This window comes from Conger conger, chromosome 4 (genome assembly GCF_963514075.1).
Source record: "Conger conger chromosome 4, fConCon1.1, whole genome shotgun sequence".
In the NCBI taxonomy this organism is placed as follows: domain Eukaryota; kingdom Metazoa; phylum Chordata; class Actinopteri; order Anguilliformes; family Congridae; genus Conger; species Conger conger.
In genome coordinates, this window is record NC_083763.1 from 63,509,843 (window position 1) to 63,536,759 (window position 26,917).

At 42.2% G+C, this 26,917-nt stretch overlaps 2 protein-coding genes across 2 annotated transcripts in view; both read right to left on the reverse strand.

The window, feature by feature from the left end:
- Positions 1 to 5,399, reverse strand: part of c4h8orf34 (chromosome 4 C8orf34 homolog) — a 78,771-nt gene extending 73,372 nt beyond the window's left edge. Inside the window, exon 1 of the mRNA XM_061240533.1 lies at positions 5,120 to 5,399. Within this exon, the coding sequence (XP_061096517.1) occupies positions 5,120 to 5,188 (69 nt within the window). The 5' untranslated portion in view covers positions 5,189 to 5,399. The remainder of the gene's footprint in view (positions 1 to 5,119) is intronic.
- Positions 5,400 to 7,574: 2,175 nt separating this feature from the next.
- prex2 (phosphatidylinositol-3,4,5-trisphosphate-dependent Rac exchange factor 2) overlaps positions 7,575 to 26,917 on the reverse strand; it is a 104,132-nt gene continuing 84,789 nt past the window's right edge. The window contains exons 36-40 of the mRNA XM_061238332.1: positions 22,435 to 22,501; positions 21,841 to 22,031; positions 15,489 to 15,591; positions 10,511 to 10,578; positions 7,575 to 9,149 (exon numbers count right to left, since the gene is read on the reverse strand). Coding sequence (XP_061094316.1) covers positions 9,104 to 9,149; positions 10,511 to 10,578; positions 15,489 to 15,591; positions 21,841 to 22,031; positions 22,435 to 22,501 — 475 coding nt within the window. The 3' untranslated portion in view covers positions 7,575 to 9,103. The remainder of the gene's footprint in view (positions 9,150 to 10,510; positions 10,579 to 15,488; positions 15,592 to 21,840; positions 22,032 to 22,434; positions 22,502 to 26,917) is intronic.

Here is a 26,917-nt window from a genome sequence, read left to right on the forward strand (position 1 = left end):
TGTGCAAGTGAACAAGCCAGAAGTAACAGATGGGGAAAAATGATCTGAAAATAATCATTTCAGAGGTGTGCAGAGAATTTGCTTTCATTTTTCTCCAAACACAATGTGCTCTCATAGCCCAGTGCACACAATTATGAGCGCCTTCTTCTGCAGAATAATTACCACCGTGTCCATGAACCTACTGTATAGATTCTGAATGAAGATGACATATCTTTGTTCTAATCGTGAGGGGTTATCTTGTACTTGCAAGCACATTAGGAGAATACTCTCCAAGACATGCATGGTGTCAGCTTCCATGTCAGCTGTCTGATGACTTTAATCTAAAAAGGATGGATGTATAAGACCCGGTATATTGTATCTAACAGACACCAAGATAAGAAGAAGAGCGTGTGCCCTGAGAATTGAACTCATGGACTGATGGAAAATCGAGATGAGAAAGGTGTGCTGACAGAATCCTCCTTTGGAATATTAGGTCACCTCTCTTTAGCGATGCTTAATGACTGATACACAAACTGTGGTGTCTCTGAAACCAATACGCTGACCCTGGGCCCACTTCATGACTGGGTTCTGCCATATGTTTCCATGTGAATAGCCTGATTAGAAAAGCCTCCGTGGAGGGCTTGGCAAACAGGCTCCATTGTCTCAGCCAGTCTTTCCACAACATACCATTCAACAGAAGCTGGTCCAGGTGCAGAGCACTGTCGGTGTCCTTTAGGGTGAACAGGTGGCCCCATTCGAATGAATGCAGCCAAGGCTCAAAGGTACATTGAGATCCAGGCCTGACTCGTGCAGCCTGTGAGGACAGGCCATTGGAAATGGACACTAAAAACGAATGAGAGCCCTTGAGAGCACACATCCACTGCTCTGATTTTAGCCTGTCCTACAACATGCTCACTCTAATTAGACACGTGACCTAGTTTGATGTTGGAAGGCTTAGTCGACAAGGGCCAAACATATCAGTGAGAATACACTCTCTAATTCAAAGGCTAGGATTAAATCAAGAGGTTCCTTGATGAAGAAAAATTATTCACTGCAAAAAAACAAGTCAATATCAACCAGTATCTTAGCCTTCTTTTGCTAATTAAGACACAAATACTGCCAATGAGGTAAGGCAATTTGAAGATTTACCAATGGGGTAAGAAAATGTCACTATATTTACCACTTAAGAGAAACAAATAAATACTACAAGACTAAAACTTTGCTAAGACAGTCATTTTTGCAGTCATGTGGGGTCATCTCAATTTCCAGTTTATTCAGAAAGCAAAGGTTCCTGAAACTCCTGCCTGCAGCAGAGGGAGGCTGTGCAAATGGAGGGGGGTCATTCTTGGGTCATTTGTCATATGCACAGTGCACTGTACACTGCATGATCATGCACAGTCAGAGTGCATTCCCCCAGTACTACTCTCATTTTAAATGGGCCGACCATTCATATAACTGCATAGCATCAGAGCAACAAACCTGTTTAAGACATCACTTCTCTCACAGAAATAAAAATTGGACCGGTACTGTGGGCCTCGTAGGATAGACACTTTCCATTTTGTTGAAGGTGAAAAAGATAAAAGGTGCAGCACAGCATTAAAATCCCTGGACCCACCCGCAAATGAAGGAGTCTCGCTTTTTCATGACAAAACACCTTATCAAAATGTTGGGAGGTCTCCGCAAAAGCCCATTTAACCTTTTTGCATTACGAGAAGAAAGAGGCGCAGAAATCCAATAAGTTCCAGGTCCGTCCCTGGCGGAGCGTTTTAATATTCCGCGCTCCGCGAGGCAGCAGACGGCACAGGGTAACGGAATGAACAAACCTGCACCAAGGTAGGCTGCCGTTCCCTGAAGAGGCGGATTTAGAAGCCAGGAGAACAGAATGTAAGGTGAAAACTAATTCAGCTGCGTGAGCTGTGAGTCTGCCGGATGCCCAGAGGGGATAAGGCCCGTTCACACTGCTTTGAGCGTTGCGGATATGAAACAGAGTTCAGCCTGAGGTGATAATTCTGCTTTACTGAAGAACGTGCATGCAGGACGCTGAGCGTCAAACTAAGAGAAACAGATCAAAAGGGCTACAGGGAGGCAGTTTTTATCTGCTCTCCAGACAGAAGCAGTGTCTTGCACACATTAAAAACCTTTCAAAACAGCATATGATTATGAGCATAATCATTCTGTTTTCCAAGTAATGCATTACAAATAAACTGAAAAACCTCTACTTATTTGGAGCTTGTTTTCCCATAAGGTTTATAATGAGGTTATAGACTTGGCTTTTTTAATGCAAATTGATACTGGTGTAAACTCAAGGTAGGATTAAGATTTTTTCGTTTATAGAGGATACAATCATGCCCACATATTTCCCAATGGTTCTAAATTAAAGGCCAATTCCTCTTTTCCTGTGGTTTGTGAAAAAGCAGCATGTTCCAGTGAACCTGGTCAGTGAGACAGCTCATTGTTTCAAAACCTGCTTAACTTTTCAGACCTATGTCATTCTAACCAGCACTACTCAACTCCACATCCCACAGGTAGCTGTGTCTGCAGGTATTTGCTTCAGTTGTGTTTTTACCTGAACCAAGCAGGTAAAATAATTTGTGAAATGGGGTGGTGTAGACCACGGTAGGAGCAAATGCCTGCAGACACTGTGGGCTGCAGTACGTGGAGCTGAGTCGTACTGCTCCAAACAAACCAGAACTGCATGGCACTGTCCATGGTACTGGAATACAACATGCAGTTTTTTCAACTGTACTGCTGCTTAATATTCCAATTGTGTAGTCCTGACTGGATGCTAAGACGAAAATGAAACATCAGCAGTTGGTGTTTCTCCCTCTCTCTCTCACACACACACACACATCACAATGTTTGTACTATTGAGGGCTTATGCAAATCTTCCTTGGAAGGGAAACAGCATGTGGTGTTACTGGCACATTTCCTGTGGGTTTTAATTATGGCACATTTGCCCCACTTATTAAATATACTTCCAAAGGCCTTTATGCCAACCACCATCCAATAAAATATTAAAGGCTTATGCTGATAGTGTTTAGCCTACATTTAGTCAACCATAGGCCAGCATTTATAACATGAATGATGAGCCTCCCCCTCCATCTGCAACCCATAGAAAGGAGGGCAATCTTTTATTATTCCTGCTACATTTTATTCTGTGGTTGACTGAAAAAGGTTTGACTTTAACTGTTTTTCGAATTGTTGATTGACCCACTAAAAGATCACATGTGATTGAATTCAAACAGATTGTTATGGTTCTGTGAGTGGAAAACAGACGATAAGAATTGTGTCAGGAATCCAATTTTACGTTATTACAAAAAAAGGTAATAATAACGGCCCATTAATGGCATTAGGCAAACAGCCAACCTAACAGTCACATTTTGACTACACATAAAGTGGCGATTGTGAAATTAATTTTAACACCACAGTTTATCAGAAGACCCTTCCAATCCACGGTAAACTACGAAATAGCATGTCTATACCACGGTAATGATTTGAGAAAACAATTCGTTAAGTATACTTAAAACTTAAGAAGCACTACAAGGCTGTTGCCAATGCACTCAGGGTTAACAATGGCTATAACTATACATGATTGTTTGTTTGGCAACAGGACATTGCGCTCAGAGAACACGGGTTTCTCTCGACCTTCGTGGAATATGTATTTGAGTGCACAGTACCTCATTTGATAGGGATTTGTTCAATTCCATTCCCGTAAATGGAACCAAATATAACTGAAACTGCTATCGGTTATAAATAAAATATTTTGTTTTAAAAAATGGAATACAAGTCATTGCCCTCCATTTAAGTAATTATTTATAAAATTTTGTCGAAAGCTTTGTAGTATTTGTATTAATTTGTGGAAAAACCAGCCTGATTAAATCAGCCTCATTTAAATGGTTGGTGGAGCAGCTACAAAAGTTTGCAACAGCTGATTTTACAAATGTTTTAAGCCCTATTGATCAGCTATTGATTCGCCCTACAATTCATGACCTATTATGAAAAGTAAAGCAGGACATAGAATTTCATATATTGTGATTGAGAAATGGCTGTGTAGCCTATTTCGAATCGTGTGCTGTCCTTGAGAAAGGAAATGTTCCTTCGCGTAAAAAAATGAAATAGTACAATATATATTAATGAGTAATTACTACTGTACGTAGTAGCATATTGCAGGCTACTTCGTGATTTGTAAGCGTATTGAAAAAAGATCCGCACTCCGTGCAAGAAACCTACTTGCCATTTGTTCTCTAAGGTAGGCGAGTGTAAACGTTTGGATGTATCGGCCATCTCTATTTCTATGGCTATATCAAAGGTAGTAATAGGCTAATGAGGACAATTCTAACTAAAAGTCTGAAAACAGTTCTGACCGCTTATGAAATACGTTAGATCAATGTAGCCTAGCACAGTTAGCTGTTGCAAGTGGAGCTAATCAGACATGCTACCCGGTTTTAACCATGCATTAATCAGTACATCACACATGCACATTTAAGATTGGACTCACTGCAGCAATGCCTGAGGCAACCCGAGTGTCAAAGTGTCGAAAGACATTTGACTTTTTCTTTCGCCAAATTTGTTGCATATCCTAATTTTCAATTACACTTTACCAGAAATATTAAGCTGGTACACATTAAAATTGTCACAGAACGTCCCGGTGAAACTGCGACGTCCTCTGAATCTGTGCAGTGCACACAGGACCATGATTCTGCTACCCGATATTTTCCGCGGATTTAAGTGGTTCAGCACTTCGTATTGCAGAATGAAACCGTCTGCAGAAACACTTGCTGTAGCAGCTATAGCAAGCCACAGTTCACTGTTAAGTGGCATGTTTAGAAATTCTAACGTAAGGTCCTGTTGGAAACATAACTTTTCTTAATGTGCATAATGACGAATAATAAGTAATTTTGTGTAGTCTAGGCAAGGGCGATGCATGCCTAGACTACACCCTACCTTAATCCACAATTATCTTATATTTTGTGTTCGGCAATTGTAGTAAGATAACTTGAAACAGCAGAAAACAACATGCATGATGTTTTGCATTTTCTGTGAATAGCCGCTTAACCGTCAGTATAAAGTATAGGCTAGCATGCAGGTTTTATTTGCAGGAAGAACTGTAGCTGTAGCCTATAAAAATAAGAACACTTACCTCAAACAGAGGTCCGATTTTATTTTTCTCCAGGTATGACTGAATTCTTGACTGCTGGTGAGACGCCATGGAGAAAATCTAATTATTTCTTACATTAAATGTGAGCGCATAAAGAAAAGCAGTTGCCTACAGTTAGAAGCATGTGATTGAACGTAAATAGTCCTTGACAATTAGGCTTTTGCAACGGTGAAGTCGACGATCTACTTGAAATCGCAAATGCCGTGGTGTCATGAGTTGCAAGTTTGTTTAACCGAAGAACACATTGTATCAAGAAGTCAGCGGTGAGAGCAGCTCTTATGTTGGTAGCTACTACGAAAAACCAGCTCTTCCCTATTGCCTCAGCGAAGCGGCTCCCTAGCGACGGCTTCGCTCACGAAGCCAATGGTAAAGATGGTTATTTAAGTGTAAGAACAGAGCTCCTGTTTATTGGCTCCTCCGGATCATCTACAGAAAGCAAAGGCTCCTTTATTGTTTACTTGCACTCTATTAAAGTCTCTTTACAGGTGGTGACTCACTTCGACGTTATGTGTGCAACCTATGTTGTGCTGTTGCTATCGAGATTCCGCGTTTGTTGATGCCGCACTATAGCTGAAGAAAAGTTATGTGGAGCTTGCCTATAATTTGCAGTCTATCCGGTTTTTAAAACGACATAAACAGAAAATTAGAATACCATTTTGTGTTAAAAACCAGTGGACTTGATAAATAACCACTTTGGACGTGAAGTTTGGCCAATGTTTCAAGAGTTTTGTTCATGTGTAAAAGTCAATGTGGTCTTTAAGCATGATGAACATAGCCTTAGTCTAACCGTGCAACACAACAGATTTTGAGCAACAGTGTTATTTTTGTTTGCATTTGTTCGCTTATTTCGAGTAAGCTATTTGGCCTTTGTCCTTGACGGCAGCCATAGGCAATGAAAGCAATGCAAATGAGGCGTGTGCTTTACCACGGGTTAATACTTGGCAATCTATATACATTTATAGAATTAGACGGGTAAAACAATTAAGTGACCGTCACAATAAATCATAATCAGAAGTTAGGCTTTCGGCAGGGGCACTCTCTGGATGGCTCTTTCGGAAGGCGAAATCTGCATGGATCAGCTCTTGCATCTGTTGTCTAATGCAGCGCGCACCTGGTCGAATCCGCTAACTTGCTCTTCCACAAAACAAATTGAAGTAATGTAAGTAAGTAATACGCCATTAGCATAGGGAAACAATGCGGGACCAATTTTTCAGGAACAGACCGGTAAAACAGCTACATGTCGATCACATTGTATTGTTTAAGCAACTTCAGCAAGTCTGAAGCTATGTGAAAACTTCGTTAGTGTCCCTCTAACAGAACACAGGAAGGAAACAAAAACCACTTGCATTAAAGCAAAGATCAGACATAACACATTTTGACATAATTTGGTCTACATTTGCAACCCAAAAGTTCCAATCTACTCCAAAATTACTCATTTCAGACTTCTAATGTCTGGTAAATCTACATCAATTCACCCTTGCAACCCAGGGCACACTGGGGTACAAATGACATATTTGTTTAAACGGTAAGATTGGACTGGTCTGCAGGCTGAATCACCTGCTTAGGCAGAGATGTAGGTTGATTACCCTGTTCTGATATCCAATCAGCATTGCCCAGACCCAAAGGCTCCATACATCTGTGGCAAACAGTGGAGAAAAGAGGAGTGGGTCAGAGAACAGTGGAGACAGGAGGGAGAACTTAAGCACAGCCAAAAGCACATGATCAGCTACTGAAAAAACCCCACCTGAGAAACATGCTGAGTCAGTATTGCAAGCACTCACAGAATAATTGCTTTATAAAACATTATTGGTATCTAAATGCAGATCCGTGTGTACTAGTCTTTTATCAACTCCAAATTCCTGATCTGGAGCCATTGATCAGAGAGGGATGAATTATTTTCCATACAAATTTCTTACAGGTGTTCACCCAGTGGCAAAAGAAAAATGCACAGCACTGGTTTTCTAGGACCAGGAGTGAACACTACTGTACCAAAATGCACAGCGTACTACACAATGGCTGCTAATGCCAATTGCTCTGGGATAAGTGAGACTGCTCCCCTGTGTTTTGGTGAGATGTTATTCACACCATAAATTACACTTAATATTGACTCCCAGTGTTGAATTCCCAGCTGTTTCAGGTCCCTGATGTTTTCTGTTACACCATTGCAGCTATGTATGTGGGTTCTAATGGGAGACTTAAGATGAAGTGCCCATAATGCTATTAAACCCTTTGTATTACATCAAGAGAACATGCACTCATCTGGGATGGGCATTCAGACAGAACAAGATTAATTTGTCCTCCAAATATGATGCACCATAGCGACCAAGGTTTTCTTAACAAATAAATGTACATCAACTTCAAATGCAGATGTCCTTTACTGTATTACTTACTTGACAACAGGTACTTGAATTACACAAAATGGAGAGAATTCACAATACACATTTTTGTATGTGTTTATTTGAAATTAATAACTATGGTATGACATTGTATATTAAAAAAGTATTGAAAAACAAACACTGGTTTAACATGAAATATAATGTATACTGTAGATATTGCATACCCTATGAAAGGTCAGTTTTATAAAATAAAATAAATTACTGTCATTTTCACTCAAAGACTGCTAACAGGTTTTTACAGTCACTTTTTGTACACTTCTCTGTATTAAAGTGTTGGCAGTATAACACACATTAGAAGCTGCTACGTCAAAGATATCCATTACACAACATTAAAAAGTACTTATTGAATATTATTGCTGTTTACAGTACATAACTAGAGATTCATGGGGACATATAACATGTTACTGTGTCAATGTAGTTTAATATTTCCTTTTTTTCTACTTGCATAGTGATGACAAAACCTACAATGCAACTGGCACAATTGTTTTGCAACTTGAAGCTTTTAAATAGAACAAAAGCCCTTTTGGTCCTGAGTATGAGATATAAAAATGTAATAGACTACCTTATGGTGAAGTAGAAAGGTATAATGTTGTAGACGCTTAAGTCATAAAATACAACTTTCAGTATACGTTCCTCTCACATAGGTGCTGATCATAGCTGTATGTGAACCATACTGTCATGAGGGCAGTAATACTTTGTCAGAAGTACATGAAACAGCACTTATAACTTGACGATGTGGTCTAGTTTTCGAATGTAAACTACATACATCTGAATGTAATCTTCCAATTATGTGCCATCTACACATTAATCTGTCTGCTTTCATCATGGATATTAGCTTATTGATCAGCTAAAATATCAAATCAAATCTTACTGTTCAACAAAGTAAAAACCTGAGGAAAACGGTATGATTACAATGAACAGATGCCAATTAGAAGACTACTTGAGAAAGGAATGTAGAATGATGAACATGTTTCAACTTACCAACAGGGGGCAGCATTTATACCTGATCATGCTACAAACCACTGTACTGTCCATGTAACAGCATGTTAGACTGTATCTGGAACAGTTTTGTATCGGCTTTAGAATGAACAATTTCATAACATTGTAACAACAGCAGTAAACAACAAAGAAATGCAACTTTCAGACCAAAATAGTTATTTACAGTATACTGGTTAATGGAATTGCAGGGATAAGTTCCATTTTTAGAACCATTACAAGAAATGGCCTTAGGCACAGGGTTGAGGGTTTACACTTTCTACTTATTAAAATTAAAATGAGATGTAATGTAGCAGGTTGTTACAATAAAAAAAACACACAAATGCTTTAACATGCTTTAAAATACAATAGGAGCAGTTACATAGAAATTCACTATTTACAAGACAAGGAAATCCATTTAGCAGGAGTCACGATTGACCGGTGAGTGGGAGCCTTTGGGCAGGCTACTGAGTGATGCCTTTTCCAGGCCTTTTCCACCAGGAGCTGTGACAGTTTTTTGTTGTTGCTTGTTTATTTTTAGCACAGGTCCAGAGCTGGATCAGAACCGTTCTATTACAATACTGGAAGTCCGTCCTCACGGATCACCATCTGGGGGTGGCGGCTGGCACAACTTGTATAACCTGGTGATGGAAACGCAAAGTATCAGTAACATTAAGAACTCAGCTCTCCAGAAGGAAATGCAGTAACAGCAACATTCAGAACTCAGCTCTCCAGAAGGAAATACAGTAACAGCAACGTTCAGAACTCAGCTCTCCAGAAGGAAATACAGTAACAGCTACGTTCAGAACTCAGCTCTCCAGAAGGAAATACAGTAACAACAGCGTTCAGAACTCAGCTCTGTAGAAGGAAACGCACAGTAACAGCTACGTTCAGAACTCAGCTCTCCAGAAGGAGACACACAGTAGCAGCTACGTTCAGAACTCAGCTCTCCAGAAGGAAACATGCAGTAGCAGCATCATTCAGAACTCAGCTCTCCAGAAGGAAACACACAGTAGCAGCATCATTCAGAGCAAAGTTCTCCAGAACTCAGGATAAGTGAAAATGAAAGCAATGGAAGAAACATGACAAAGCACTGCACACAGGATAATTATGCTAATGTAGTTTAAGGGCCTAATGTAATGAAGCAGGAGAGTGCTTTAGATACAGCTTTCACATTTAAACATTGATGTTTTAAATAATTTCACATTACATTCCTCACACTGGATTACTTTGCATTCCAAACACTGGATTACATCTTTTGCCAATGCTCTCACAGTCTATGATGTTAATATATTGTACATCCTTAAATGTTTTTCAACATCATTCTGGTCTATTGGGGCAGTCTTCATTTGCACACTAAGCCACTCGGTCCTATAGGTAAAGGCTGTCAAAATGATCAGTAGCCACAGTCTCATAACAGACTCCAGTGAATACACATCCCAGAGCATCTAGCTCCTGCAGTTTTGCGAAGCCAGTCACTCACTTAAAAACACTGCACTGGGCATGGAACAGCCCTGCATCTCGTTTCGGGATCTCAATTAATGATCCGCCGCTTAATTGCATTTGTCAATTTCACTAAAAGGTTGAAAGCGGGCCGCCTGTCATGGGGAATCCTATATTTCAAACTGCAGTGGTTGTGACATGCAGTATCTCGTGCCGAATCATTACAGGGGGCAGGCTTTTAATCTGGTCTGCGGCAGCCCAGATCAGGCTTTCACATTAGCTGGAGGATCAGAGTCCTTCTCTTACTGGCAGACCCTGGGAGATGTGATGGTGATTCCTCTGTATAATGCACCTCTGCTTCAGCCATTACGTGCTTTTCCCCCTGAGCTCTCCCCACTCAGAGGAGCCAGAAACTTCCCGAATCATTTACTGTTTCACACAACATAATATTAATGTCTAAAATTGTAAATGTGATAATATCTTTTTTAAGCAGTAAGTCAACTGATCTCTTTCAGGCTCTAAAGAGGTCTCAATAGAGGGAGGGTATCATTGTGATTACCTTGGGACAGATGATGGAGTGCGGTCTCTCACCCCCAAGTTCTTTGCCGAATTTTGAACTCTTGCTCCCTGTTAAAAGAAACATCATATTTTTTAGAGAATATACTTATTCCTTGTGCATTCCATGGATGTCAGACCTATATCTGCATAGATAATACTCAGATATAATATCAGAGCTGTGGACTCAAGTCACACAATCAAGTCAAGCTTGAGACTTGTCAAAAAAAAACACTTCAGACATGACTTATACATGAAGATAAATGGCTGACAGGCCAAAGATTCATATAAAATATGCAGTTGAATGCAAATAACCTAAAACCTGCACCAAAATACAAATGTATGCAGATGATGATTAATGACAAATAGGAAAAGTAATCACTCCCCCAGAGATATTCTGTATTTTGTGTATATTAGTCTATGCATGAATGTGGGCTTGATTTCCTACAACACAAGCTCTGGCATTGCACTAAGATGATATCAGTGTGATGCAGGAACTTTATAGCTGAACTTGTGACTTCACTTGACCTGAGCATTGTTAACTCGGGACTTAATAACAAACAATTACCAAACCTATCAGAAATAGTTGCATTTCATTCTGGGTACAGTAAATGTGGAAAGCCTTAATTTGTGTCTTTGCCAGCTTGGTGCTGGTTTCATCCATGATGAAACATGAGACTGGATACATTAAAAAGGCAGTTAAGCACAGGTTATGAATTCATATAAATATTAAATAGGTTGACCCCTAATTGTATGTCCATTACACCTCCCAGTGTGACAGTAAAATAAGCAATGTGTTCAGGTGTTGAAACCCATTTGTGTTGTTATGCCATGAACATTATTTTCCTCTGCACACAGTCAGCCATCTCACCTTATCATAGCGCCTGCGGAGCGGTATAAAATTCAAGGCCTGTCAGCATTTTTATATGGATGTTTAGCCGTGTCTCCACTTAAATATACAGCCATAGGCCTATGTGTAATTCCCAGCCCAGCTGGTTTTCAAACGAGTCAGGCCATTTCCTGCTCCATCGCCATGTCCCTTTCAGAAAGTAGATGCGACAGGCTGCTGTCTACACGGCTTCACAGGAGCTCTGGGTCCCTGAGACAGAGCAAGAGCAGCCCTGGTGGCGATTAATCAATGGCGGATGTCCTCTCCACTATCCAGTGGATACTGGCCTTGTCACAAGTTGTTAAATGGACTTGTTTGTCGATATAAACGCTGACATGAGGAACGTATACAATTTACGCATTTACTGAATCTCAGCGAACAGCTCTGAACTTAACTCCACATCAGTGCGATTAATCATTACACGCTGCGCTTTTAAACAGCCGGTTTTCTCCGAAAGTGCGACCATCTTCCATCAGGAACAGACAACCGGCCACCTGGTAAACGGCAGCAGCAGACAAAGGCATGAATCTCGTATGTTTTGAAAACAGAAGCTATAAATAATGAATGCTGTTCACAGCGGCTTGGACGTACTGTACAGAGTTCACTGCACTGCCAGCTGTTTTCGGCGCGAAAAGGGGGCGAGGGGTTGTCGACATGCGAGGCTACCTCAGCAGCGGCCCTTCCTCAGCTGGGCGGGCACAGCTGAATTCTGCAGCTGTGAGACTGTAATACGGCAAAGCTAGTGGAAAACCATAGCAGTCCAGCTTCAGCTTCAATTTTTTGCCTGGCAACAGGAATGTTAGGACAACTCAGGTGCTTTCTGTGCCAGCCAGCACTTTAAGTGTGGTTACAAATTCTTGTAAACTAAGAAATCCTACAGGTAAGGAGATCTTACTGGATCTGAACTGGACAAAAATATGACACATACTCATAATAAATTTTGATTAAAAGCTTTTTCCAAATGACTCCCACTGAGTGTGCCTTTGGAAAGTGTGATGAATCACACACAAACACATACACATAACATCTTAAGCACATAAGAATGTTAGCTAGATAAGGATAAAAGGCCATTCAGCCGATTTAAGGTTATTGTTTGGCTTGTCACTCACTCACTCACACACAGACACATACACACATGCACACACACCCACACACGAGCACTACACAGAGAGGCCATCCAGTTTCCCCAGACTCGAGGACAGGGACTGACCAGCAAAGCCATTAGGTATGACAGCTGTAACCGAACAGCACAGTCTGTCTCTCTGGCCCTCCTGTAGTGGGATAGCATCAGTAATTACTGGATTGTTATCCAACCTATCCATCTCAGAGTGCAGTACTGGCCCTGAATTTCCTGAAATACCACAGATTTTTATGAGATAGCTAGTCCCCGAGACCCTCACACACAGTTACTGAATGTGCTACCCATTTCAGCTGGCAAACTATTTCATACAACCACAGCAGAGATTGTACAAGGAATTCATACTTTCTACATGTGTTAAGACACCATCGGGAATTATCTTCAGTTAGTACCTCCCTTTAGAGCTCTCAGCGGGGCCAAAGATTTGAGGCCAAACCAAACCCACAAGAGCCGCGCCCAAGACCAAACTCGGACCAAACTAACCCTCCACTAATCCAACTGAGCCCAGCCCAGGAGAAAATCCAACTTCCAGTATCAGTCACAGAGGCCCATCTCCATGAGCCTGGCCTGAACCTGCCGGTTCTGATCGGGTCTGGCCAGTCTCAGAACTCTACCTCCCTTCCCTCCAGGCTGGGCACTGAATGGAGCCCCTACTGGACATAATAGCGCACTGCACACCACAGTCTGTGATGAAGAGATTTAAGTGGCCTCTTTAAATGCACTGGAGTGAGAGTGAGACAGCTGGGCTAATAGACTCTCCAGCAGCGCACCTATTCTGTATTACTGGAAAAGTGTTTGTGGACGTAAAGGGGAAAGCACTGAATATTTAAAAAACGCACACAGCAATGCAGACACAATCACCACCAACTGCCGATGATGGATGGGTCCTCTGATTGTTTCCTGAGATAAAAAGTGTTTTCAGTATTAATAAACGAGCCGATTTGAGCTTGGCCCAATCCATTCATATTCATATTCTGGAAGAGCTGCTTGAGCCTGGGCTATAAGAATTCAGGAACGATTTCTCCTGGAAGTCCAGTGAACCCAACGTGTTATCTTTTTACGCTGTTTTCTATGCAGCAGTGTTCGGAACTAATGCCGGTTTTTCCATTTAATTTACTGCAAAATATCTTCAAAGAATGCACTGGGCATTTAAGTGGCAGCCTGTAGATAGGGCGCTTAATAAAATCAGGCCATGAAGCTGCAATAAATGGATAATCTGACTCTCCTACCACTACAGTCCCTGTAATATGCAGGGCAAATATTTACAGAAGTAAACAGATTATAACTCCATAATTTGTATTTTATTCAGAGTTCATCCATAATAACCTCCAGGACTGAACTCAACCAACTTTCTGTGGGCTGAGGCAGGTGAGAAGAATCGATTCTACTTTCTCTGTTTGCTAATGCATATTTAATCGTCGCTCTCAGAACATAATTAATTCAGTGGATGAAAATAAAATTGAGAACTCTCCAGCTTTTCTAGCACACATTTTTCTTCGACTCAAAATGGAAGCACAGTAATGGCGGGAAATATACAATCAATAAAAAAAAGAAATAGGAAGGAATATAAAACTAAATTGGAGAAATCCAATGTTACATTCCTCTTGTTGCCAAAAAAATAACACTCAGTATACTGATCACTGAATCACGTATGTTTCAAGCCAGGTGAATAGGGCAAGGGGCACGGTTATAGGAAACCCAGCAGTGTCCTTCTACCAACAGCATCTAACCTAGAACAGCCATTTAAAAAGCATTTTATTCATGGTCTTTTCTGTGTGAGCTGTGTCCCCAACGATCCAAAACCATACAAATGGCAGTTTTTCTTCCTATTCCAGTGACTTGCAAGACGCTGAAATGATTTTACAGCACTGAGAGTATCCTGTCTTTAGCCAAAGCAGCTTCCTCTTCAGGTCAAGTGTGGAGTCATAAGGGATCTTATGCAAACCGATGGCCTCTATATGCATCCCTTGTCCTTCAGACACACTGAAAAATTCTTGACAGGCCTTTCAATATTTTATGAAAATAAAAAGAGATGAGACTCTGCCACTTTCATGTTCCCACAGCAAAGGATGGAGTTCAATTTAGTGGTAGAAATGAGAACATAATGGCCACACACTGCCAGAGGCTGAGCAGGCCGCTTTAATAAAGCCGTAATCACAGAGGAGTGGCTCAAGGGGATTCATATTCTCAGAGAGGGGGCAGGGGCTTCCACGAACGGGCCTCAAGGAACAGCGCCTCAACCACCACAGCAGACATCAAACATCATAAGAAAATATATTAAATGTGATGTCTTTTTCTACTATTTATTTTTATTCAGTTGAAGTGTACACAGATGATTTTAGATGACCAAACAGCCAGTATACTGCAGCAAGTAAACTGAGAGAGAATGGGAATGTCCTCAACTGTAATCAGTTAAAACGTTTCCTTGGACAAGAAATCTATTCTACAGAGAATGTAACAGGCATATTACTGTGTAAAAGTTTTCAGCATCCTGCAAAGAATCGAGGCTTGTATGTCAGGATGTGAGGAAGAAAGGTTGTTTGGAGGGTAGGCTGGAGGTAGAGAAAAGAACAGAAGTATTAAATGGAAGTATATACAGGTATAAGAGATGTTGGAGGTGTAAGTGAGAGTGTGTTGGAGTTAAGTAAGAGGTATTGGAAGGATGAAAGAATGTTGGGGGTATGGGACAAAGTGTTGGAGGTACAGAAATTATGTGTTTGAGCACAACGAATAATTCAATAAGAAGTGCCGGGTCATAGATGAGAGGTGTGGATAGTAAAGGAGAGGTGTTGGGGAGAAGGTGTGAGGGTGCTTATGGGAAACTGAGTGTTGGTGTTGGTGAGAGTATCCGGTTGAGAGTTGGGAGGCTGTTGCAGTGCGTGTGTTTTGTAGAATTTCAGGTACTGCACTGGATTGTGGGAAGCATGTTGGGGGACAGAGAGGGCTGCGTTGTACCTGCTTCCTCATGACGTCTGTGGCCTGCATGATGCAGCGTGGAGGCAGGCCGTGGCTCCGGCCCAGAAGGATGGCCTGTTCCAGGGTCACGCTGAGGGTGCAGCTGGAGGAGAGCACAAAACAGGGCCGTCACACGAGGCCAGACCAGCCCACCTTACCATGCCAGTCACCGCTAATCAATCACCGAGCGAAACGTGAACCCTGAAGGCAATCAGAATTCATCGACAGCCCTGCCTCCCTGCGCACACTTCCTCGCGGCGAACAGGAATGCTAATTGCAGCCATCTCGGCAACTCTGGGGCGATCAATCTTTCTTCTAACCCGTGTTTGTTCGGTGGAAGCGCTCTCAGTCGCGGCAAAACGCATGCGCCAGCTCCGTCGTTTGTCAACCTGCCACGTCCCGAGAGCCGCGATATACATCAGTCTCTGACACAGAAGCGCCCTCTGTCTGTCCCGCGTCAGAATCCGTCAGCTTCGCTGTCACTCCCCCGGCCATCAGGGCCGCCTTCGGCACGGACTCTTCTTCCAGATTTCGGGAGAACATGTCCGAGATTCCGATTCCATTAGCATTTCATCTGTAAACCCAGAGGGCGCCTCGTCAACAGGGGTGGCACGCGCCGAACACTCCCCATATTTCACTGGAGAGTCCAGACGAGGTCTCTCTGTGACAAAGTGGTCCTGTCACTAGCCCTCAGGGTGGACAGCAAACGACTCACCCAGATGAGTAAGAGACCGGGACACGAAACCCACCCAGTGACGTGCTGCACAGGTTGTCTGGCCGGGGGGTGAGTGATGGAGGGAGCAGAACCACAATCACACCACACAGATTCAGTTCTTCACTGCTCTCTTGGCAGACATGTTGAGTGGCAGTTTTACAGCTTGGAAAAGTATCAGCATTAGTCTACTCTTCCCCAAAAACACTATGCAAGCTGAAACGTGGTGCGTATAGCACTGTAAAGCAAATTTTAATGTTATGGTAAGATTTTATCTAGTGCATCAGACTTAATTGCCCCAGGCCTAATTAATGGAACATGCTGAGCACAGAGAAATACTTCCAGTGCTTTATTTTACTCAATAAAGTATTTATAATTACAATATAGAATTCCCTGTCTCGCATGCATGCATGCGTGCATCCCAACATTATGTACTCTCTGCTGACAATCAGCCTAAAAGCTTGTGGCACTGATGCACTGAACTCAACATACATTAAAGATGTAGGGCAGTTTCATTTGATTTTCAATGACTTGACTGTCTCCCAGCCCCGGTTGGCCTGATTTCAGGTATCTCTTCAAAAGAGCTGACTGACTGTCTGGACGTTTTAATATTCCCCACTGAGCTCATCACAGAAGCTTAGACCGGGTCATCAAGGTCTGCCCTATATACAACTGCAAAGGGAAATTTCCATTTTCAATTCTCTGACATTCCTCAAAAGGATATTTTGGAGAGCTATCTGTTACACCATATGTATCAAAATATATTACATATTAAGCCTAGGCACAGATATAAAAGCGGAAATCCTCAAAATAGATTATTTTGAAGTATATGTATACTACAGACCGCACTGCCTTCTGTATGATTGCCCAGTTTGTTGCCATTTTATTATATTCCATAGGCAATCAATAAAAACAGCAAATATGCAAACACTACAGTATGTGAACTCATCTCATTGCTCTATTAAATATTTAAACTCACATTTGGATTGTTGAGACTGGCTGAGGGTGGAAAATAATGTAGAACATTCATCAGAACTATCGACGTGCAAACTGTTAGTGCAGAACTTGTCAGCAGGCCTGTCGTACATGAACATACAGCAGGTGAGCGTGCTCTGGGAAGTCAGGATGAAAGAGAGAGACAGAGAGATGTTTGGCCACCTCTCCCTCAGTGTGCTTTCAGCAGAGCTGATTCATGGGCCTCAGACACTCCCATCATGCGTGCTCAGTGTGTAAATTACAAACTCTCTAATAGTAGGACAGCAAGGGTACCGTCTGACCTTTCTGCGATAACAAGTTACAAAGCCGTATCGATCCCGGCCCTTTAATGGCTGATTAAACTGTCCTGCCCAAGGCTGATCCATTTCGGCCACCACCCACCAGGACTCACTAATTGTTATCTGGGCCTTCTTCAAGCTGGACTCCTCTAGCGGTGATCAGAGCAAACCTCTGAGATTTAAGTACAATAAACAGTATTGCTATCAGCTCATTTCTGTATTGTACCATGAACGTGTGGGGAAACAACCACAGCAGGTTAGCCTGACGCTAGCCCACAGTTTCTGTGTTGTCTTCACATTTGGAAACTGAGCAGGCTGCTCACAACAGTGTAGAGGCGCTCTGATAAAAACTGGTTGAAATACAGCCTGTCACAGAAAGGCTCCAAAGAAACAGCTTCCCAATAAAACTCATTCTCCAGGGCGAGAGCATTTCCACACCATACACCCTGTCCTTTTCTGTGATTGGTTGCATTCGATCAGCACCTCCCAATACCTTGATTTTTGAAGCTTCAGCAAACACCTGATTTAAAACATCTGATTTCCCCAGCTCCGGGGGAATGGCCAGCAGGCCAAGAGACAAACATCGAACCCATAATTTTCCATTTCCGTTCTGCCATACATCACTATAAAGGGCGTTTGAGAATCGTTTCAGCTTTACCTCCCCCAATCTGTGTGTATTCTGAAATAAACAAAGCAATAATTGGCTCTGCGCATCAGTAGGAGCATCAGCAGGGAGAGTAGCTCAGATAGCTCCCCATGGCCATATGCATCTGGAGGGAAATCATTATGGCTCACCGCTGACACAAACTAGCTACAAAAATCCTTTCAGCTCATTTCAGAACACAACCATAATCATAAACAGATCCTATCACAATGTGTCATGCCCTTGGAATAAATAATGACAAAATGGCGACAATATCAGAGGTGGAAAATCCAGGTTAAGAAAGTTAAAAGTTCTCCCCAATATTTTTTCCGATCATAGTATGCTAATTACCACAATATTTCAGCCAGGAAATAGGACTAATTAGTTAAATCACCTGACTGAGTTCATGGGAGGAAGAAATGCATGACAGGACGTTTACACTCTGCTGACCCCTGGACCTTCCACCTCTGGACAGTAGCAATTACCCCTTGTCCTTTTGGGTTCCAGAAAAAATAGGTGCACAACTGAGTCATGTATTAGATGGTTTAAATATCCTGATTGGAGAGGGGGGGTTGGTGCTTTAGGGATACACTACAGTAGAACCTGCTGGTTTGAGTCAGCCTCACATACGTGCCCTTGCATTCGCACCACCGAGCCCACACAAGCACTCACCGACACCAAATACCGAAAGAGAATTTCACACGGCCTCGGAAACGCGGTGTTGAGAAAGGTTTGGCTGAGACGGAGTGATGAGCTGAGTTTTACTCTCGCTGGCACTGCCCGCGCCTTCCTCTCCGTCTTTCCGAGGCGTTTTATGGGAGCAGCTGGAACAAGCCCAAGTGAAACGAGAACACGGCACTCTCTGAACTGCCGGTGATTTAAATGTTATCCTTCTACTGTTATTAATGTATACCAACCAGGGCCAAGGCTTCCAGTCAATAGAGAAGGTTGGCATTCCACTGATAAAGCATTTTCATATTAATAATGGCTTTAATACCATAATATATTGGCTGAGCTTCATAGTTTTTCTTCATATTCACATGCTGCAATCCATTCTCATTTGTCTCACAATTATTTTACGTCATTTTTATTTATTGGAAATGTCCCATTGTGATTACACCACTCACGCCATTGATAGTAATGGGTGCCAGCACCCTAATATAAACATTTATGCAATATAAATGTACTAAGAGACTAACAATAATATTGTTGGATAATATTATTACCTAATAACTTGCATTGGGAGAGCAGAGAGATTACAGGTGTTCAATACAGATGTGTGTCTAAGACCATGTCAATATACTAAGGCTTGGGGAAGACCTGGTGGCCTGGTTAAAAAGGCAGTTACTGTGAAAAATACAATCCCAACCACAAGCAGGTTCAGTCAGGGGTGTGAACAGGTCTGCATTAATCAAAAAAAAATGGCAGCTTCTGGAATTTGATTTGTCAGCCCACGCACTGGCCGCTCCATGTCGTGACTTGTGGCCAATGAATTGTCCTGCCAAACTACTCCTGGTTAATAAAGGGCGCTGTCTCTCCGATCTGCTAACGGCCTTCTATCTATCCAGGCAGCTCTGTCTTCTGTCCTAAATCAAAATGTCAATCAGACACGGGTTGGGGGGGGGCATTTCCACAGGATCCCAGGGCCACAAGTAACAAATGGGCCCCATATTTAGCCCCTTCCATATTTTCACCCCAAGCGCTGTGATAAATTGTGTCGCAGGCAGAGGTGAAATATGTCCACTCAAATGAGGTGTAATGAGAACTGGGAAAATTAATTGGACTGTCCTCTATTGTAAAGGGCTTTCACTGACGTAACCACCTCTCAAGAGCAGGAAATGCATTAATAATAACTGCTGTGTGGCTAATAGGGCTGTCAACTGGACCAAAAAATTCAAGACTGAATACTGTATTTAAAGAAACAAAATGATACTGTAATTATATGACCACATTTGTTGAAAAGCTGTATAATGATGCATTAAGATAAAATGTATCAGATACATCGGAGCACAAAGGCAAAGGATAGTATATTTTCCTTTAAAGGTCCCATATTGTGAAAAATTACATTTTCCTTGCTATGTGGATTATAAAGGAGTTGAACGTGTTCTAAAAACACATGAAAATGCACAGTTCCCAAATAAATCAACACAATCCATTTGAAGAAAATGCCTTCAAACGAGATGTTTTGAACTTGCTGGTTTATTTCACCACGGCCCACCTTTGGCCAGAACAAATCCAAGCGCTCAGCACAGGCAGCATTCAGTTAGCTGGAGCTAGCCAGCCAATCAGAGCAGAGGTTTGTTGAGTCAATGAGTCTTAAAGACACAGTCACTAAAACAGCCTGTTCTTGGTGAAGCTCATGGGAGGCGCTGGAGAATGTATATTTAATACTGGATAGAGAACATTTTTGGTACTGCAAACCATACAAATGCCTTCTTATGAATATTAGGACCTAAAATAAAACACTGGAAAATTCACAATATGGGACCTTTAAAGTTTTTACTGTTCACAAAACAGGATGCAGGGTTGGTTAGCTCTTACTAAAGGTAAATTTACTGGGACAATATGTAAGTACCTGAAATAAACAAAAATCTACACTATAATGTAAAACACGGTCTAGATCACGTATATTTTATCATGTATTTCAACCTAACGATGAGAAGCCCTTGTATTGTATAGCCTGTAGCATTCTCATTCCATAAATACGACCTGAGGAACAAGGAAGGCAACATTTACATGAAAAGTCATAAAAAACTGTTGTGCTTCTGTTTGGCAGCCTCCAGTAGCATCATCCTGTTGAAGACTAGCTGGCAGAAACACAAGAAGATTCGCTTGGCTAGAGGCGACCGCTTTGCGTTTTTATTCGCAAAGTTCCCTGTTGAGGGAAAAGACGCTCTGCTTGAACAGATATGTCAGGAGTGCTCAGGTATTTCTGAGGGTGCTACGCAATGAGCCTGAGGCTGTCCTCCACGTGAGAGGACTGTGGTCAGCTGCTAATGGTGCTGCGTACATTATCATCTGCTGCTGCAGAACAGTAAAAAATGTTTAACTCCAAACCTTGGCTATGCACCAGTAGAGGAAAGACCGGGTCATCAAAAGCACAAGGTAACATTTTTAACACATCAGATATTCAGCATGCATAAACTGTACATATTCAAATGTTAATTTTAATAATTTTGAAGAATCCCATTTAATGAGAATTTGAATTTCAAATCTATATCTGACAGCCCTAATGGCTAAGCATATTAACAGCATAGCATAGTAATGAGTGAAACTGCTAAATGGAGAGATTCTTTCTTGTCTGAGAAATTGCTGGGTCAGAGGGGAACTGTGAAAAAAAGACTCCATTTCGGCATAAGAACAAGAGACAGAAAGAAAGAGGAAGACAGAGAAATAGTTGAACAGCTAAAGAGAATGCAGCACACAGACAAACAGGCAAATTGAAAGAGAAAATGCTAGGGTAAGAAACACACAGAATGGGCAACAGATAAAAATAGAGTAAGGGTAAAATTAGTGAGAACCAAATGGAGAGAAAAAGGAAAAGAACGAGAAGAGTCCGAGACTGAGAGATTTAAAGAGAAGCAACAGCAAAATAGGAAGGGGGAAAGCAAGGACAAGCGGGAAAGGCCAGAAAACAGAAATGGCGGAGGCAGACGGCGGGAACACGGGGAGAAGGCAGGGTGCGGACAGACAGAGAGGACGCAGGGGGCGGCCAGGCCTCACCGGTGCACGCCGCTGTTGCACATGACGATGTGACAGGCGCCCAGCCGGCTGCACAGCTCCGAGGCCACGGACAGCAGCCCCACCCCGGAGGCCCCGCAGGCGGTGAACTGGCAGGCCGCCGTGCGGCGCGAGCTGATGAAGCTCTCCATCAGCCGGTACAGCTCCTCCAGAGCGTTCAGCGGCCGCATCAGCTGAGCACAGGGGAGAGGGTCAGCAGGGGTCAGCCATTACAGCACCTCTACCGCGGCAGCAGCGCGGCTATCTCCAGTTAAAACCAGAGCGTTCAGCATCCGCAACAGCTGAACATGAGAGAGAGAGGGCTGGCTGGGGTCAAAGGTCAGCAGGGGTTACCGTGGCACCAGCGTCAGCTATTACAGTACAGCTACCTTCGCGACTGAACAGGAGAGGGCCGGCTAGGGTCGAAGGTCAGCCAGGCTTACCATGGCACCAGCAACAACCATTACAGCCAATCTACCATTGTGGCCCTGAAAATCGAAATCCCCCGGAGGAATGCTCCCGGCACTAGCAGGTCATTGTGTTTCTTACTGACACTTACTGAGACCATTTCCAGATAAGAGGCGGCTTTTTGTTTACCTTGTCTATTAAGGCAGCTTTGGGAGCAGAGCTGGGAGGCAGGTTGGATTTGTCCAGATAAAAGCCCCTGTGGAACAGAGAACAAGAGCGGAGTTAGGATAAGCCCCAGCAAAACACACTGTTACACCTGCGCTGCCCAACAGGACAGCAGACATCATGGATTACACTGAACAGATCATGGATTACTCTCAACATCCCTTTCCGTTTCCACTCAGATGTTCGGGAATCAAGAAGCACGTTTGGGGAAAAGCGCTATCAGTCAGCAAGGCAATGTAAGCAGAAAGTAAGATTAAGCACTTCTTATCTGGTTTGGGACGCCTCCAGATACATTTTAACTTAATTACATTTGGTCCACTTCTGCCACATGGCACAGGCTCATACCATGAACAAAACGCCCTCTCCTGGAGAGAGGGTGACACTGCAGGCTGTCCTGTGGGGTCAGACAGTGCAGTTCAAGGAACCAGTGAACCGGTTAGTTTATCTGACCTCAGAGTAGATCACCTTCTCCATAGGCTCTTCAGTTTAAATTGCTTCAATCTATGGTTTCTGTTATTTTAGCCTACCAAAAGCCTCACCCAAGCCATACCTGGACATGAGGATCGTCAGGGTTGTTATTGCAATTAAATAAATCCAGGTGAACTTGACACATATCAAACAGCTCCCCAGAAAGAAAAACCAAGCTCAAGGCAAAATTGACATACCACCACATATATGTATATCCACTGAAGATGTCTGACTGCAGGTAAATAACTTTGCCTTCATATATTCATGCCTTTTGGCTTCATGTATTGCTAATTACTGTTTTTTGTAATGGGGAATGCTAACAAGCTTGAATAATTCTACCTTCCGGCAAACTTGTTATAAGTCAATAAATGAAAGTGAAAGCATGGCAGACCAATTGAATCTCGTGCTGTGATCTGCAGTGCTCGCAGTTCGAGAAAATGTAAACATTGGCACTAACAATAGAGCCAGGTACACTACAGCAGGGAAACTGACACAGTTTTGCAGATGCAGTCAGTCCACCTGCTGTCTGTATGCTGCATTAAGCTGCGGTGGTATTTATCATCAGTGTGATATTTCTTCTTGACACAATATTAATAAAAAATAATTCATCAAAGCCGCATGAGGGTAGAAAATGTTATAGGGTGGTATGAATAAGGGTGGGGAAGAGCAGGGGATTGACTGTGCCTGAGAGGGGTGAGTGTAATGACACCTGCACACATAGACGGGACAGGGACCATGGGGGCTAGAGGGAGTATCTCAAAGGCCATGGGATAGTGCAAACGGAGGATTTTTCATGGTAGACTGCGCACACACAAGCCCACATAAACACGTACAAGCAACAAACACAACACATACACATGGACACACATGCTCACACACATACACGCGAGGAAACACACACACACGTTATGTTGGTTTTAAGCACCCACACACAAGCACAGAACACACCATACACAGCATGCACAGCACCTTGTACAATTTACCCAAGGAAAATGATGAACAAATGCTCTCTACAAGCAAATCACCAATATTCGCAGCACAGCCAGCAGTTCATAAGTGTTTTTCAATTATTTCTTTCCTGCCATCACATTATCCACTCACCTCCCAATTGACTACCAAATTACAATGAAGAGTTTACGGGTTCAGTTAACAACCCATGTAATTGGTTCAAGACAAGCTGATCATTCACAAGATGCAATAGATGGAAAAGCAATTATGTACCAATTGAACGTCCTATTTTGCACTTAAATTCCTATCATAAACCGTCTGCAAGTATATAAAATGCTTTGAGGTCTGCAGAAAAACAATCTGAAAACTACAGTTAATTACTGGGCAACATTTAAAGAACTTCCCTTTCCATCTGTTTGGCCGCTATGCTAAGGGCTGTTCTGCACAGTGCCAAGTGAAATATGCTACTGTGTGGGAGGCTTTGGTTCCAACACAAAACAATGTAAAAAAGACAGAGACAATTAAGAAGAGAAAAGTATGATACCGGCAGGAGGAAATGTGTGAGTCTCCCACTGCACTTATCTTGTAAGCTACACCTGCATATGCAACTCGCTTTGGCCTACAAAGTATACTGTGAATGTGTGCACCAAGAGATAGGTTTCTGAGGATTTGTATGATATCATATCCTGACATCGATGTAACATCGTTATCAACTACTTCACAACTATACGCCTACCTCATGAATAGCCTAGACTAAACAGCAGCGTGTTCATGCTAGACAGATTTAGCGTAAAGATAGCAGCGGGACTGTGTTTCAACAGTTACCCTTCATCAATGTAATTGCTTTAAAAAGATATGTATGTATTATTCACATGGGAAACTCAAACATTAGATTCAAGTGCTTTTATGAATTAACTTCAAATACAAAAACACAATTTCATTTTAGGACAGGAAAATAACAAAACCATGCACAGTATAAACAGTTGCTTGTATGTTTTATCTAAGTGTTTCCTGTACAGTCATAATTAATGAAACGCCCTTTCTTGGTTTTGCAGTTGAAAATAGGTTAAGTTAGTATTGGAGTGCTAAGGTTTGGGTAAAGAAAAGGGTAACAGTAAGTGTTAAATATTTCCAGCTTGGGACAGGCTTAGGACAAGGGTGAGTTTTTGATTATGTATGGTCCACATTTTTTCAGTAGTGGTATGTAACTCAGCCTGTTTACATTTTCATATTTTTCATGAAATAGTTTTTTACAAAATAGGTTTAAGGGTTCAAATTCATGTAGGAAAATGGTAAGCATTAAGATTGAGGCAAAATTTGATTTATGTTTAGGATGTTGGGAAAGAGTTTTATGATTATTATTTTTCCCCTAAGTGATTAAGAACCTGGGGAGTATTTGGTCCCACTGTACTTGGTACAGTACATAGTATTTCATCTGGATAGCATCAAACCTGCACTAACCCTTATCATTCATTCTGTGACTGCTACATGTTTCAACCGTAACACTGTAGAGGATATTTATTTTGGAAAGGTCTTACACCAAAGTTTGTGTTTTATATACCACCCCACAATAATGTTTTGTGTTTTGTTACATTTATCCACAAATTAAAATGCTAACTATTTTCTTGAGTTTATTTCTACTATTTTACAGAATAATGTAATACAGTAGCTACATCATAAGCAATGCTCTATGAAAAACTACATGCCAAGAGGATTTACACTTCCTGCTTCCTAACAAAAATGTTTTTTGATTAAAAAAAAAAAGATAAAAAATTTCAAATTCAAGTAAAAGAAACATTCTATGGTAATTTAAATGAAGTCAATATTTTAAAACCTCAATTTGTTTTTGGTTGCCAGATCCCCATAGAGTATGCAGAGAAGAGAGGACATAGATCAGCAGCGGAAAATACTATAGGTGCAGCAGTAAGAGCAGGAGTTGTGCACTGTGGATACCTGAATCAAATCAGTAGCCCAGCAATGGGCTTTAACTGTGACTCTTTGAGCAGCCCTTACAGGTACCTGGGGCAATGAAAGACAAAAAAGCCACTGGAAACTAGGTCAGATGGATGCCCTGTAAAGAAGCCTTAAAAAAGCCTTGTAAAAGTCATTGACTGTCTGTTTGACAAATTCCCCTAAAGCCCTTTTGTGGTTCATGTTCAAATTGATTTTGCAGGGGAATGCATGCTAATTAATTAAATGCATGCTCTTAAACGATAACTGTAAGGTGAACATCTGCGCATGAGTGCAGAGACTACACCCCGAATGTCCTTTAAGAGGGTCACATAACATCGAGTCATGGGCACTGCATCAGGCATTTAAGAGGGTCGTTACACTGACACTGAAACATGGCCATTAATTCAGGCCTTTAAGAGGGTCACATGATCCCAAACCACGGGTACTAAAGTCAGGTCCAAGTCTGCCAGATGGACCTTTTCCGTCTGCATTCATCAGACCACCCTGACATTTGTCCGATTGGCCAGGGAGTCCTGCACAGCAGCTGGTTGCACAGTGACACTGTGGCGTGGTAGGAAAAAAAAGAACCTCACACAATACTTCTCAGGGGTGGCTTTTCCACAATACTCCTTTCACCCGCATGCATAGGCGACTCAAAGACACACCTGTCAGCCATTAAAAAGGGAATAAAATTCCCCTCTGGGGCGTGTTTTTCCCACCGTTGTGAAAAAATTGTCACTTTTACCTGCACTCCCGCCCTCGAAATCCACATCGCTCCTGAACTCCAGATGCACTCGGATCACAGAGAACAAAAAACGTAAGGATAAGTGAAAGGACAGATGAGGGTCCCTGAAGTCTAGTCACAAGCTTAAGATATGAGCTCCGGTATCCAAAATGAAGGACGTAATCACTGGGATTCCAGAACAGCTCAGTCCGAGGGAGACTGTGCACTTTTACCCCGTTTAATTAGACAATAATGGCAGACGCCGACTAATGATGTGGAATTCTTTGGGCCCGCTCTGTGCCTCTCGCTCTCCTCTTGGTTGCCGGGAGTGTGACAGCCAGGGAGCCCCAGAGA